At 39.7% G+C, this 15,228-nt stretch overlaps 1 protein-coding gene across 2 annotated transcripts in view; it reads left to right on the top strand.

The window, feature by feature from the left end:
* Positions 1-9,598, top strand: part of anapc7 (anaphase promoting complex subunit 7) — a 41,202-nt gene extending 31,604 nt beyond the window's left edge. For both annotated transcript variants that reach the window (XM_078554168.1, XM_078554167.1), the window contains 3 exons: positions 1,419-1,643; positions 5,544-5,694; positions 8,312-9,598. In XM_078554168.1, the coding sequence (XP_078410294.1) occupies positions 1,419-1,643; positions 5,544-5,694; positions 8,312-8,501 (566 nt within the window). In that variant the 3' untranslated portion in view covers positions 8,502-9,598. The remainder of the gene's footprint in view (positions 1-1,418; positions 1,644-5,543; positions 5,695-8,311) is intronic.
* Positions 9,599-15,228: the final 5,630 nt, after the last annotated feature.

The following is a 15,228-nucleotide window of genomic DNA, read 5'->3' as shown; positions in this document are numbered from 1 at the left end:
AGTTTTTACCTCCATTGGTCCTAATTTCACAAGTCGGTGCATCATTTCAGCCATTGGCACTATCCCAGAGCTAATTTTAAAGTAATTTCAGCCACTGGCTGCCAATGCTGCCCCTGGGCTCAGCGCCACACACTAATGCAATAGCCTCCCTATGCCTTCTGCACAGTGTGGGCTCGCTCCCTCCAGACATCTGCTGATTTTGTGGGCTTGGCCCTGTTCAGTTTCTGTTCATACACATTTTTCCCATCTCTAAAGAATATTTAAAATTATTTATTTTAAAAGACTATCTCTAGTTTTACAAACTTTTTCTTATTCTCAATACATGGTTTTCAGGGTTTTCCGCCCACTTTTTCCCTCATCTATGCTGTCCATCAATACTCCCACCCCTCCTCATCTCCTCGTACTGACCCCTTCCCTTATTGTTTTCAATGCGTAAGGCAACTCTGATTATAAGGGGATGGGGGTTTGAGTGGTGAGCAATACAAGGAAGCGATCACTGGTAGTTTAGTACCATTATACCCAACCTTTTTAATTCTCCCATACCTGAAGATTTTGCTTAGCCTCAGCTTCTAGTGTTCAACACTGTGAGATTGACATGCAATTAATAAAGTTCTTTTAATAAACACACAAAAAAAAACAGACAATTTGCTAGCATAGTGGTTATGCGACTGGGCTAATAATCCAAAGACCTGGCCTAATGACCTGGAGACTTGAGTTGAAAACCTACCACGTAGGGAATTCTGTTAAATCTGGAATTAAAAAGATAGCATCAGTAATGGTGACCATGTAACTTCCACATTGTCATAAAAACCCACCTGGCTCACTAATGTTCTTTAAGGAAGGAAACCTGCCATCTTTACCAGTCTGGCCTGTATGTGACTCCAGTCACACAGCAAACAAACAAACCACTCTGTTCTATCAGACATCTATGACAAAATAACAGACTGCAGTAGTTCAAGAAGGTGGCTTACTACCACCTTCTCGAGGGCAATACCAGCGACACCCACATCCTGTGAATGAATTAAAATAAAAACGTGACTTCAATATTCTTAATAACCTGTGTGGAAAAATTCTAACTTTCCCTTCATGCTTCTACTCCAAATCCAAAGTCGAAGTGACTTGTTTCTGGTTTCACTGATTTGGTATTTACTTTCTCAAACCCTTTCATAATTCCAAACACATGGGAGATCATCCCCTTCTTTTAACCTTCTCTGGTCCAGTGACAACTGCCCTAGTTTTTTTTTTAGATGTCTCATCAGGGAGCCTTTGTCCCAGTTTAAGTTGTAGCTTCAAAACATTACCGTGATAGAACACAAAATTAATTAGTTTTACCAAGTATTTATTTAACAACTTCTTAGTTATTTGACATTTTAAATATTAACGATTTTTCTAAAAGTCATCTTAATTTATTGTTGCAGGTCTAGTTGAATGCTATTTGGCTTCAAACAGCATACGTGAAGCAATGGTGATGGCGAATAATGTCTTCAAAACACTCGGTCCAAATGCCCAGACCTTGACCCTTTTTGCCACTGTATGCTTGGAAGACCCAATGACGCAAGAGAAAGCAAGGACACTGCTGGATAAAGCTCTGGCACAGAAATCAGATTACCTGAAAGCAGTGGTGAAAAAGGCAGAACTTTTGAGTAAGCTATATTTGTCTATCATTTGTGTTGGAAGAATTGATCATGATAAACAATGGTATAATGAAACTTAATTTTCTGGGTATTTTAAAAATTATTTGATGAGTTAGTACAGTTTCAAGTATAGCCTTTAATTGTGATAGAAATTAAGGAAGAGGTGAAAATACATTTACTGATATTTTGTGCTCCATCCATGGACTTCAGTTTGTGCCCTTGGTTACATAATGAATGTCCCTATGAAAATATTGAATATGAGCAAGTCATTAGTTAGGTCACAGTAAGAATATAGCATGTACTTCTGGGCACCCCACTGGGAAAGATATTAGAAGCATGGAAAGGGTACCATAAAAATTCAATGCAGAGAAACTAAGAATGAGATTGATAGTTATTAAGGAAGATTTGAAAAGTTGAGGCTTTTATCATCAGAACATAAAGAGAGAACAAAGGGATTTGAAAGGTTTGTTTCTATTTGTTTCCCCTAGTTGGTAAATTGGTAACCAGCAGGCATAGATTGAGGATTAATAGAAAGAAAGGAGTTATTTGTATAGCAGCTTTCAGATCCTTGATGTACACAATGCACTTTACAACTAGTAAATTAATTTTGAAGTGTAATGATTTGCTTTGTAGGCAGATGTTACAGCCAGCTTTCACACAACAAACACCACATTCAGAGATGAGATGAAAGGCTATTTAACCTGTCTTTGAAGGATTAACATTGGCCAGGAAAATGGGAGAACTCCAATATTCTTCAAGTAGCACTATGAGATTTTGTCATCCTCCTGAGGAGGGCAAATAAGTTCTCAATTAGCACCTCATAAAAGATGGAATCTCCAATAATGCAGCAGTTGCTCAGTACTGCATTAACGTGTTGGTTCAAGTTTGTGGTGAGCTTCTGACTCAATGGCAGGTATGCTCCCACTAAGCCATGGCTGATCCTAGAACAGATAGAGTTAGAAGAAATTCTTTCAAATAAGAGCTCAGTAGGGTAGATGCAAAGATAATGGCCTGGATTTTGTAGTCACTGGTGAAGTGATAGCACACTCTGCTGATCTCAAACAAGGCTGCCCACGAAGATCTAGTGATCCCTGGTGTAGATTTCTGCTTTCTGAGATTAATTTCATTCTGGCCCCAGCTGCAGAAGATCTTACCTCTATTGGTGGATGCCGTCATCCGACGGGCTAAGCAGCCAATTGCATTGAAGAATTCTCTGAAAGCAAACAAGCAATTAACAAGCAGGTTTTAATCATTCATGTTTTATAATCTCAAAGTGAAATAAAGATTGGGGCGTGCATATGGGATTAATGTGAAAGCTGAAAAATTGCAAATTTTTAAAGAAAATCAAGAATCTGTGGATTGCATAGCCCCGAATGAAGGAATATAATGTCCCACAAATAGAAAGTTAGTTTTTCAGGGCCAGAGAGGCTGTTCAACAATAGGCATGTCTTAGTATACCTTTAAAAACCTAGTTACACTTCATTCAACAAGGTGTAACTTTTTAAAGGGTCTGTACAGTGGGACTAAAAAGTGGACATTCACGTTGAATCAATGGCTTCTAATTGATTTATGCAAGAACTTCACGTCCTGTGGAGGATCAGGGAATCACTGACAGCAACTTCTAGACCTCCGTGTTAACTGCGTACGTGCAAACATCAGAAGTTGCTGTCAGTTTTTGCTGAGTAATGATGGTAAACTCATTGGGGTAAACTCATTGTCTTTGGGGCAGCAAAATCCAGCCCGAGGATTCCACTTGCAGGTGAGACCAGAACTAAAAGCCTTAAATGTAAGATAAAGCAAATAAATGTGATAAGAAATTCAGGAGAAATATCTTTACTGAAAGAATGGTTAGAATGTGAAACTTGCTACATCAGGGAGTGGTTGGGGTGAATAGCATGGATGAATTCAAGAGGAAGCTGGATAAAAAGAAAGACTTACATTTTTATGCAAATGAGGAACGGGGGGAAAGAGGAATATTTTGATGGGGTCGAATGAGAAGGGTGGGAGGAGGCTTGTATGAAGCCTAAAGACTGGAATGGACCTGTTCATCTGGATGGCCTGTTTCTCTGCTACTATGTAATGTTTTATATATACTAATCAATCTTTCACTATGTTGCACATTGGGAGTCCAGAGCAAATGTAGTCTTCAGGTGAAGTGTGGTTATGGAAATAATTAGATCAGGGCATACATCTGTAATTCACTCCCATTTTAAAGTCATCATTTTTAAAATTTCTATTATAGATTCTTATGTTTATGTTTAGGCTGTTGTAAAGCTGGCAATGATGTAATTACAGTCTCCTGCCAATGGTTATGCTGCACCATCTTAAACGTGTGCAGGGACGTAATTGCAGCCTGATAAGTTTCACATGGGTAGCTTCCATTATAGTTCAGAATCTGATTCAAGGATGCTGTCTAAAGAAATATAAAAGCCCTCAACATCAATCATGACAAGTAGGGTGGTCTAGCTGGCATTCTAACTGGTGACTAATGCAAATGGCCACACCAGCTGTAGACAGGGGTACGCCACAGAATGACCTGGTTTCAGAAGCTCCAAAGACGATGCCAGCCCTGCAAACAAGACACTAGCAGAGATCATCCCACGTCACCGGCAAGGGACAACTTCATTGTGGCGCCTGTGGCAGACTTTGACTTCCCAGAATTGGCTTATTTAGCCATCTAAAGCAGTGCAGCAGATGAACTCATCTGACCTCACCAAATTCTGAGGCTGCGTTCCCATCATCCCTCGCAGATGGAAGAATGCCAATCTTAATCATTAAGAATTATAGTGGAAAAAGTTGACAGTCCTTGCAAAAATGAGAGATCCAATATAATTTATCAGTTTTTTTCATTTGGAATGTAACATGCATTTTTGCACACTTTATAAAAAAAAAACTGGACATTCTGCCTGCTGTTCAAAAATTTCCACCGCTTGTCTAACAACACATTTGACAAAAATGGAAGAGTGTGAAGAATTGAATTAAAATGAGATTTGTCAAACCCATATGCTGTATCCTGTGTTTAAATTGTTAGTGTTTTTTCTTTTTTCTAGCAAATTTTGGAGCAATTAGGAAGGATGCAGCTTCCATTTTGCTTGACACAACAGCCCAGAATTTGTTTCCATTTTCTTTTTCTTTTTAAAGAGAACTATTTTATGGCCACTTTAATCCTCTAAAGTTTGGTTGTATCATCTAATGGAAAGGTAGTTACAAAGGATATTGAAAATTTGGTTTACAAATGCTAAAGAATAAATTTCCAAACTCTGCGTTGCTTTATATCACATTTTTTTAAAATGTCATTATTTAACCTATATTCCCCAAGTTTTGTGAGAAGTTACATGACCAGTAGATAAAGACGTAAAAAATATTCAATAAATAAGACTTAAACATGTATTTACCAGAGTGGAATCTGATTTTTGTTTTCCTTATGTGCTTGAACTCCTCTGAAATATACATAAATATATTTCTAAGTATTGCATCATTTTATTGCCTAATTCTGGTAATATTAACCATTATGTAATCATGTCCTATAGACTAAATTTTAGTGTATTTTAAAAGTTAGTTGGGAGGCTTAGTGCTCTGCTTTTCAATTAAAAAGAAAATATTGAGGTACTGATTCATGGTGAAAGAAGATTGAATTTACAAATGGTTGATCCTTAATTTCACTCTTCCCATCTGGGAGAGGCTAGAGCAAAAGGAAAATGCTTCTCCATAGATGGGAAAGGAAAACTAGAGCAAATGAACCACTACATCACCTAATGGTCAGCCTGTAAACAGGTGACATGCCTAGTGCCGGGGAAATTGAAGGGATAGTATTAAGATTTAACTATAACTAAAATAACTTTATATTCTGTACTGTGAATGTTTGAAGACTACTTCCATGGTTTCTAAAATCTCTTTAACTCATGATAGGTCGAGAACAGAAGTATGAAGAAGGTATAGCACTTCTGAGAAATGCACTGGCAAATCAGAGTGTTTGTGTTCTGCATCGGATGCTTGGAGATTTTCTCGTAGCTGTAAGTGATTATCAGGAAGCGATGGACCAGTACAGCATTGCATTAAGGTATGCTAAACAAAAATGTTTGTTGTTGCCTGCAATTAAACTGTACTTGTTTTCTTTTTAATGGTTGTCTTTTGGCATTTAGAAATTACGTGTCATGGCGAGGACAAATTAACTGACCAGGTTCTGAAACAAGCATAAAAATCACAATCAAATGAATTTAAATCTGTTTTAATTGACATTTGTGCTCATCCGCAATTGTTGAGGAAGTTTGACAGTTTTTAAATCATTGAGCAGCAATTATTTACAGTGGGAGCAGATCTGGGAGGACTGGGGGAATAAAGCACTTGCCTGCAGATTGCCAGGTGAAGTTTGACAAATTATGAAGGACTCTGGTTTCCCATCTTCTGTGCTCATTCAAAATCCCTTAATATTATGCAAGGTAATGTTGCTGTTTTTATAAAGAAATGATTGTAATCAGATGTCAATTTATAAAAATAGAGTAGAGAATGCTCATATTGGAGTAAAGTAGGATTTCTTAGAGAACAAGTCAGTTTGTTTAGTAACTCTATTGATAACTCAGAATGATTTGGCTCTTACTAAGAGCTAGATATTCATGACATTCTAGGGTGTCTACTCTTTTTTTTTTGAACTGCCTGGAATGATCCCATCTCTTCGTGGGGCTGTGTCCAGCCATTCTGTATTTCTCCCTGCAGTTGTGTGGTGAAAATAGGAACATAAGATTAGATGAGCAATGTCAAACATTTGAAGAATTAGGTTATAATTTGCAACGCATGTGCGTTGCCTTAAGCAATTAAACACTGCATGGGGATGTGGTCCAACTGTGTCTAACAATAGAAGTTAACAACAGTGTTAGGTTAAAGGCTTATAATGCTGCCAAAGAGAATAGAAAGCCTGAGGATTGAGAGGATTTTAGAATTCTGCAAAGAATAGCCCAAGAATTGCTAAAGAAAGAGAAAACAGTATATGAAGTAAATTCGAAAGACACACAAAAACCGATTGTAATATCTTCTATAGGTATGCTGAGAGACCTGGGTGTACTTGTATACGAATCTCAAAGTTAATGCCCAGGTACAGAAAACAATAAGGAAAGAAAAGTGGCATTTTGCCTTTACTCTTGTATCCTAAACCCATTGAAATAAAGAAGTCTTAATGCAATTATACAGGGTATTGGGGAGACCATACCTGAAGCACAGTGTACAGTTTTGCTATCCTTACCTAAGGAGGATAAGTTTGCCTTAGAAGAAATACAACAAATGTACACTTAGACTGATTTTTGGGATGGGGAGGTTTGTCCTATTAAGGGAGATTGAGTTGTTTGAGGCTTACAATCCCTACAGTTTAGAAGAATTGGGGGGCAATCTCATTGAAAAGTATAAAACTCGTAAGGATTTGACAGGATAGATGCTGAGAAGATGTTTGCCCAGGCTGAGGGGGCTAGAACTAGTTTGGGGGAGTGGGGGTGCGGGGTCACAGTTTCAGAATAAGAGGTTAGCCATTTAGGACTAGGATGAGAGCATTTAAAGGCTTATGAACCTTTGGAATTCTCTACTTCGGAAAGCTTTGGATGTATGAATTGTTGAGCATATTCAAAGCAGAGATTGATTGATAGATTTTTGGTTGCTGGGAATCAGAATATGGGGCTAATTCAGAAAGTGGCAAAGAATAGCCATGACCTTTTTGAATGGTGGAAGAGGTTTGAAGGGCCAAATGACTTACTCCAGAAACTATTCTTATGTTCTGATAGTGTGGTGATAAGCAAGGAACTCAGTATGAGAAAGGTCTTGGGCATAAACCATTTCTTTCCTTTTATATTTGCATTCAGTAATCAAAGTCTCAGGAATCTGGATCTTTTTAATTTTGTTATTTTCTTTCTATTTGCTGGTTTGTGTGTAGTTAGTTGGTATCAGCTAAGGTAGCTGCAAGAGTGCCACATTTAGTCTAAGAGCCTACAAGCTGAGGTAGGAAATATTAGCTGCCATGTTGTCATCTTGCCCAGTGGCCCCTGCTGCAATAAGCTTGTGTGGATGCAATGAAGACAGTGTCAGACCTGGCTGCTTCCCAATGCTGAATAGCCCATTCACTTCTTGGGCTCTAATATGAATTTCTCCATGGTGCCAAGAGTGTTACTGCCATACATAGAGCCATATCTCAGCATAAGTCACCATGGAAAAGTAAAGGAAAAAAAATCAAATTGTGGAGATTGTGGGTAGATGGATTTCCTTTTAGGGCAGAAAATGAATTTGTTATTTTTACTACCTTCATTCATGAATTAATGTTTCATTGGGGGCCACCATACCCACATTTTTAAAGAGTTACAATGTTTTGATCAGTGTTATTTGTGTTCAGATACCAGAACTACAAATTTTGCAACTGGTTTATTACCCAGTACATTGTCTTTTAATGTGTGCTTCAATCCTTTACAAAATACTAATGGGACACATTATTTGAAATAATGCTGAATTTGTTGCTTTTGATTACTATCACTTACTTGAAGCTCTCTACTTTAATTAGCATATCTCAGTTTTCTCTCTCTCCCTCCAAACCTCTGTGCTGAGATTTTCATCTTATGGCTATACCAGTAAGATCGAAGCATACTCTTTTCCAGAAGGTAGTAATTTTTAAAGTAATTGGTTAGTAACTTATTTTCCATTTCCAGTATGGATCCCAATGATCAGAAGTCTTTAGAGGGAATGCAGAAGATGGAGAAGGAAGAAAGTCAGACTGAGGCAGCACAAGAGGAGGATGTGGATGACATGGAAGGTAGTGGAGAAGAAGGGGACCTGGAGGGAAGCGATAGTGAGACTGCACAGTGGGCAGATCAAGAACAGTGGTTTGGCATGCAGTGAAAAAAGCATTGAAATCCTCACAAATAATTACTTGTAGGCCTTTTCAAATGAACTGACACGTTTGGAATCCGTGCTTCTGCTATTACCCAAATGGGTCGGATTTTATAACTAATAATCATTGATTCACGATACAGAGGAAAATACATCGTTCAGAATTTCAACTTTTATTTCACAAGGTACATTTCTACTGTGACCATACACCTTGGTACAGATTTGATTTTATTGCTTTACAAAAGCCCCTTCCTCTCCCCATAATGTTAATCCAGACCAGTTAACTGATGTAGTGACATTGGAATGGGCTTGTGTGAAATATTTTTGATGCTGAGTGTTGTTTATAATTTACATATTTCAGTTTGAGAATGTTCACCTTTCAAATTGATGAAAGCAACAAAGTGAGCCTAATGTTTCAGATGAAGGGATTACTTCAATTCACGTTAAACAAAGCTCTGGATGCTGAAATAAGTATTTTAATTCACGAAAGCTTTAAAATTTAACGTGGGGTGGCCAAGAAAGGGATATTTTTTTAAAATTGTGAATCCTGAAGCTAAATTTTAAACAGCAAGCGATGGATTTCTTATCACTGTTGTGTTCAGAGATTTGAAATGTTGACTACCATCAGTTTTATTTTGAATTGTTCTCCCTCTTCCAGTGAATTTTCCCATTGACACCACTATTTTTTCAACATCAATCCCAGTGGAATAGATTTTCAGCTACTAAATTCCCAGATCCATTTGAGTTTTACATTACATTATTAAAACCGGGATTTACTGGATCACCTCTGTAGCATTTGTTATTGGCTAGCTCTTTGAGTGTGCAAGAATTAAATTCTGGACACTACTGCATCCACTGGTTCCTACAACTTATTATTTGTATTAAATCTTTTTGATAGCTGTGATGTTTTGTGTGTACTCACCAGCCAGTTCTTGCAAGAACATAATGTTTTGATATCTCTATTGTGTATTTTGTAAAGTATACAAAGGTGGAATAAAATTTTGCCGTACTAATTAAAATGTATACAATGTATACATAGCAGTTATGAGCATCATTGTGTATGAAATGCACGTATTTTTTCCTTTAAAATAAAATAAATAATGTCATTGTTAGCTTCTCATTTTTGGTGAAAGTTAATTACATGCCTGTTTCAAATAATTTTTCATTTGTGTGTGAAATTATATAATTAGGAGCCTTGTTTTGGGTGTGCATCAATAGCCTGTAGGGAAAGTGTAATCACATTTTAAAGTGTCAACTTTGTTCTAATTCTTTTAAATATGGACTGGTAAATTTTCCCACCAATTATACAGCAACTGCTCAAACCCAGCCTGCTAGTCACATTGCACAATTTTCTGCATTCCCTCACTCACCCACCCATCCCAACCCCCAAATAAAAAATACTAATCATCAATCAATACCTGCCACAAATCAAACAATTACTTAAAACTTCTTTTGCTGGCATTTCATTTTCTTGCTCGGGTCAGTGTGTACATAGAGCTTAGCAGTTATAGCAAGTACACTCAAAGTTACAGTTATGTAAGTTGTACTTTAAACGTATTCCTGTATAGGTACAAATCCAGAGTATGCCATAACTGGGTCAAGCATTTACAGTTAATAATGGTGAGTTGCAAGCAGCAGGAAAAAATTTTTTTAACTTTTTATAACTGAAGCTGTTAGTTTATGGGAATATTGTTTAAAATCCAATCCATCTACATAGTTGACCTCTGCCTCTGCGAAATGCCCTAAATTCCTGACTCTCCACTTACCCTCCAACTAATTGCCCTCACCTCCTGTTCTCTGTATTTTCTCTCCCACAGTTACTCCTCTTACCGTGAAGCCTGTTCATTCATCATCTTAGCTGAACTCCTGATTGCCTAGTTTCACCTTCTTAGTGTCATCATCTGCACCATTCCTAGTTCCTTCAAGCTGAAGTTAATCACTCCCTTCTCAGGAAACCCACTCGACTTTTTCACTTCAATTACAGCAAGTCCCTGTTTTTAGTCATTCCACTTTAACGTTCACCAATTAATGGGGCCCATATTCATCTTTAGCATCAGGAATCTTGTTTTTACATTGTTTCAGGCAGGGCCTGATGTAGGGTCGTGTTACCTGATCAGCGTCATTTTAGAGCGGTGTCTCTTGCTCCCTGATCTTCCTGGCCACTGCCTACTTTCCATCTCGCTGACCTTCCTTCTCTCCGACTCCTCTCTTGCTGACTCTCCAGCTTGCAGCTTACCTCTGCAAACCTGCAACTCAAAAGCTGCTCTTTCCGCCTTATGCCACTCATCTCACGAGACCTCACTCAGGGACACCTTCCAAACCTACAACCACTACCATCTAGAAGGACAAGTGCAGCAGATTGATGGGAACACCATTGTCTGAAAGTTCACCTCCAAGTCAGGAGAGGAGAGGCAGTCGGGAGATTGAAAACAGCGCAAGAGGAGAGGCAATCTTGCCTACCGGGGGCGAGAGGAGTCGGACCTGTGTGGGAGCACCCTTCCTAAGCTGCTTGGTGGTTTTGAAAAAAGTGTGAGTGGTGTCACAGGAAAGCCGTGAGTTGATTGGTTCTTGAGCAGCTGCTGTTCGGGACAGTGTTTCAACCCCAGTAACTTTGAAAAATGTAAATTTCTTTAAAAAAAATAAGGATGGGGAAAGTAAGAATTTATAAGCACAGGAGAGGGAGCTGATTTGTGAGGAAGGGTGAAGAATTTCTATTTTCTCAAGTATAAAGTTAATAGTCAAGAGTAAGTTTAAAGTAAGTAAAAGTAACTAAAGTTAATGTAAATAAAGTGATTTAAAAGTTTAAGGTTAAGGCATGGCAGGACAGCTCAGCCAAGTGGAATGCCTGTCCTGTGGCACGTGGGGAGTCGTGGACATTTCTCATGATCCAGACAAGCTCGTGCAGTCACCGGCTGCACAAACTTGAGCTCCGCATTTCAGAGCTTGAGCAGCGGCTGGAGTCACTGAGGTGCATCTGTGGGGCAGAGAACTACGTGGATAGCACGTTTAGAGGAGGTCACACCGCAAGTTAGGGGAAAGCAGGCAGGTTAGGGAATGGGTGACCACCAGGTAGCCCAAGAGAAAGAGGCATGTATTGCAGGAGTCCCCAGAGGTCCAGCTCACTAACCGGTTTTCCGTTCTGGATGTCGGCGAGGGCAGTGGCTCCTTGGAGGAGTGCAGCAAGAGAGCAAGCCCATGGCACCACAGGTGGTCAGCTGTACAGGAAGGGGAGAGGTGGGGGGGAGAAGATCGGAAAGGCAGTACTGAGAGTGGATTCTTTATTAGCGGAACAGACAGGCGTTTCTGCGGCTGTCTATGTGACTCCAGGATGGTTTGTTGTCCCCCTGGTGCTAGGGTCAAGGATGTCACAGAACAGCTGCAAGACATTCTTGTGGGGGAGGGCAAACAGCCAGAGGCCATGGGCAACATTGGTACTAACAACATCGGTAGAAAGAGGGATGTGGTCCTTCAATCGCAATTTAGGGAGCTAGGTAGAAAATTAGCAAGCAGGTCCTCTAAAATAGCAATCTCTGGATTACTCCCAGTGCCATGTGCAAGTGAGTACAGAAATAGGAAGATAAGACAGATGAACGTGTGGCTGGAAAGATGGTGCAGGAGGGAGGGCTTTAGATACCTGGGACACTGGGGCTAGCTCGGGGGGAGATTGCACCTGTACAAGTCGGACGGGTTGCATCTGAACAGAGCCGGGACTGAGCTTTTTGGGGGGTATTTTGCTAGTGCTGTTGGGAGGGTTTAAACTAACTCGGGTGTGGGAACCAGGAGAGAATATTAGAAAGCAATACCAGGGTGCACGGAATGCTGGGAGAGGCAGATAGCACCAAAATAGGGAATAGTAAATTAATAGATGGAGTTGGAGTAAGGGAGCAAGTAATGGAGTCTAAATCAGGGTTACACTGCATGTATGTGAATGCATGGAGTATAGTTAATAAAATTGGGGAGTTACAGGCACAAATTGCCTTGTGGGATTATGATGTTGTGGCGATAACGGAGACCTGGATTAAGGAAGGACAGATCTGGGTGTTAATATTTATGGTTACAAGATGTTCAGAAAAGATAGGAAAGGGAAAAAAAGGAGGGGTGGTGTTTTTGGTTAAGGAGAGTATTGCAGTACTGGAGAAAGATGTGTCAGAGGATTCAAGGACAGAATCGATTTATCTAGAGCTAAGGAATAAGAAGGGTACAATTACATTGTCGGTGTAATATATAGACCACCAGCTAGTGGGAAGGATATAGAGGAACAAACCTGCAAGGAAATTACAGAGAGGCATAAACATCATAGAGTAGTTATAATGGGGGATTTTAATTACCCGTACATAGACTGGGATAGTGGTAGTGTACGGGTCAGTGAGGGACAAGTGTTCCTAGATTGTGCTCAGGAGAATTTCCTACAGCAGTATATGTCCAGTCCAACAAAAAAGGAGGTACTGCTAGACTTGGTTCTTGGGAATGAAGTGGGCCAAGTAGATCAAGTGACAGTGGAGGAACATTTATGTGACAGTGATCATTGTATCATAAGGTTTAGGATGACAGTGGAAAATTTCATCGGTCAATCCAGAGTAAGAATAATCAACTGGTAGAGAGCGGACTTCAATGGGGCAAGAACGGAGATGGGACAGATATACTGGAACCAAAGGTTGTTGGGAAAAACAGTAGCTGAACAATGGGCTACCTTCAAAGAGGAGATGGTTTGGGCACAGTCAAGGTATGTTCCCTCACAAGGAAAAGGTATGACAAACAAATCCAGAGCTCTGTGGATGACAAAGGAGATAGAAATTAAGTTACAGAAAAAAGAGTGTGCTTACGATAGGTGTCAGGAGGCAAATACAACTGAGAGCCAAGCTGAATATAGAAGGTTCAGAAAGGATGTGGAAAAAGCAAATACGAGAATCAAAGAGGGATTATGAATAAAGACTGGCAGCTAACAAAAAGCAATCCCAAAGTATTCTATAAGCACATCAATAGTGAAAGGGGGGTAAGAATGCACAGAGTGTGGCTAATAAGATAGGTGAACTGCAGGCACATGTTGACAAATGGAACTATAATATTATTGCTTTAAAAGAAACCTGGCTCAAAGAAGGGCAGGACTGGGTGTTAAATATTCCTGGGTACAAGGTTATAGGAGAGACAGGAGAGGAAGAATGGGGTGGGGAGGGGGAGTATCCTTATTGATTAAAGGTGGTAATACAGCACTGGAGAGAGAGGATGTTCCAGAGGGGTCAAAGACGGAATTTCTTTGGCTAGAGGTAAGGAATTAAAAAGGTACCATAACATTGATTGGTGTAGTATATAGACCACCGACTAGTGGAAGGGATGCAGAGAAACAAATTTGCAAAGAAATTAGAGAGGTGCAAGAATTATAATGGGGGACTTCAATTATCCAAATATAGACAAGGAATAGTTCAAAGGAACAAGAAGGGCGAGAATTCCTGGAGTGTGTTCAAGATAATTTTCTGCAGCAGTATGTTTTTGGCCCAATGAGAGGGCAGGTGCTGTTGGACCTAGTTCTGGGGAATGAGTTGGCCCAAGTAGATCAAATAACAGTGGGAGAGCATTTAGGGGACAGTGATCATTGTATCATAAGGTTTAGGTTGGCAATGGAGAAGGACAAGGAGCAATCCAGAGCAGGAATAATTAATTGAGGCAAAGCCAACTTCGATGGGATGAGAATGCATCTGAGTCGAGTGAGTTGAAATCGAATGTTGGCAGAAAAAACAGTGGCTGGATAATGGGCTACCTTTAAAGAGATAGTGTTGCAAGCAATGTCAAGGTATATTCCCTTGAAGGGGAAAGGTAGAACAAACAAATCTAGAACACCCTGGGATGACGAGAGCAATAGAAGTGAAGATGAAAAGGAAGAAGTACACATATGACAGATGTCAGGTAAAAAATACAATGGAGAATCGGGCTGAATATAGAAGGACCAGAAGAAGTGAAAAAACTAATCAGAAAAGCAAGCAGGGAGCAAGAAAAGAAGCTAACAGCTAACATAAAAGGAAATCCCAAGGTCTTCTGTAAGTATGTAAATAATAAAAGGGTGGTAAATGAAAGGGTAGGGTCGATTAGTGATAAAAAGGGAGACTTGCATGTGGAGGCAGGAGAAGTAGCAGAGGTATCAAGTGAGTATTTTGCATCTGTCTTTACAAAGGAAGAGAATGCTACCCAGGCCAAGGTGAGAGGTAACAGGTACACTTGAGGAATTTACGATTGAGAAGGAGGAGGTATTAGAAAAGCGATCTTTACTTAAAATTGATAAGGTACCAGGACCGGATGAGATGCAACCAAGGATACTGAGGGAGGTGAGAGTAGAAATTTCAGAGGCACTGGTGATAATCTTCCAGTCATCCTTTGGCACAGGGGTGGTGCCGGAGGACTGAAGAATTGCGAATGTTACACCCTTGTTCAAATAGGGGTGCAAGGATAACGCCAGCAACTACAGACCAGTCAGTTTGACTTCAGTGATAGGGATACTTCTGGACAAAATCAATAGTCAATTAGTCAGGTGTGGGATAATTAATGAAAGCCAGCATGGATTCATTAAGGGAAAATCATGTTTAACTAACTTGCTGGAGTTTTTTGAGGTGATAACAGAGAAGGTTGATAAGGGCAATGCTGTTGATGTGGTCTATACGGATTTTCAAAAGACATTTGATACGGTGCCACACAACAGACTTGTGAGCAAAATTCTAGCTCATGGAATAAAAGGGAAAGTAGGCAC

The sequence above is a fragment of the Cetorhinus maximus genome, chromosome 12, assembly GCF_964194155.1.
Source record: "Cetorhinus maximus chromosome 12, sCetMax3.hap1.1, whole genome shotgun sequence".
In the NCBI taxonomy this organism is placed as follows: Eukaryota; Metazoa; Chordata; class Chondrichthyes; order Lamniformes; family Cetorhinidae; genus Cetorhinus; species Cetorhinus maximus.
This window is presented reverse-complemented; position numbering and strand designations above follow the sequence as displayed.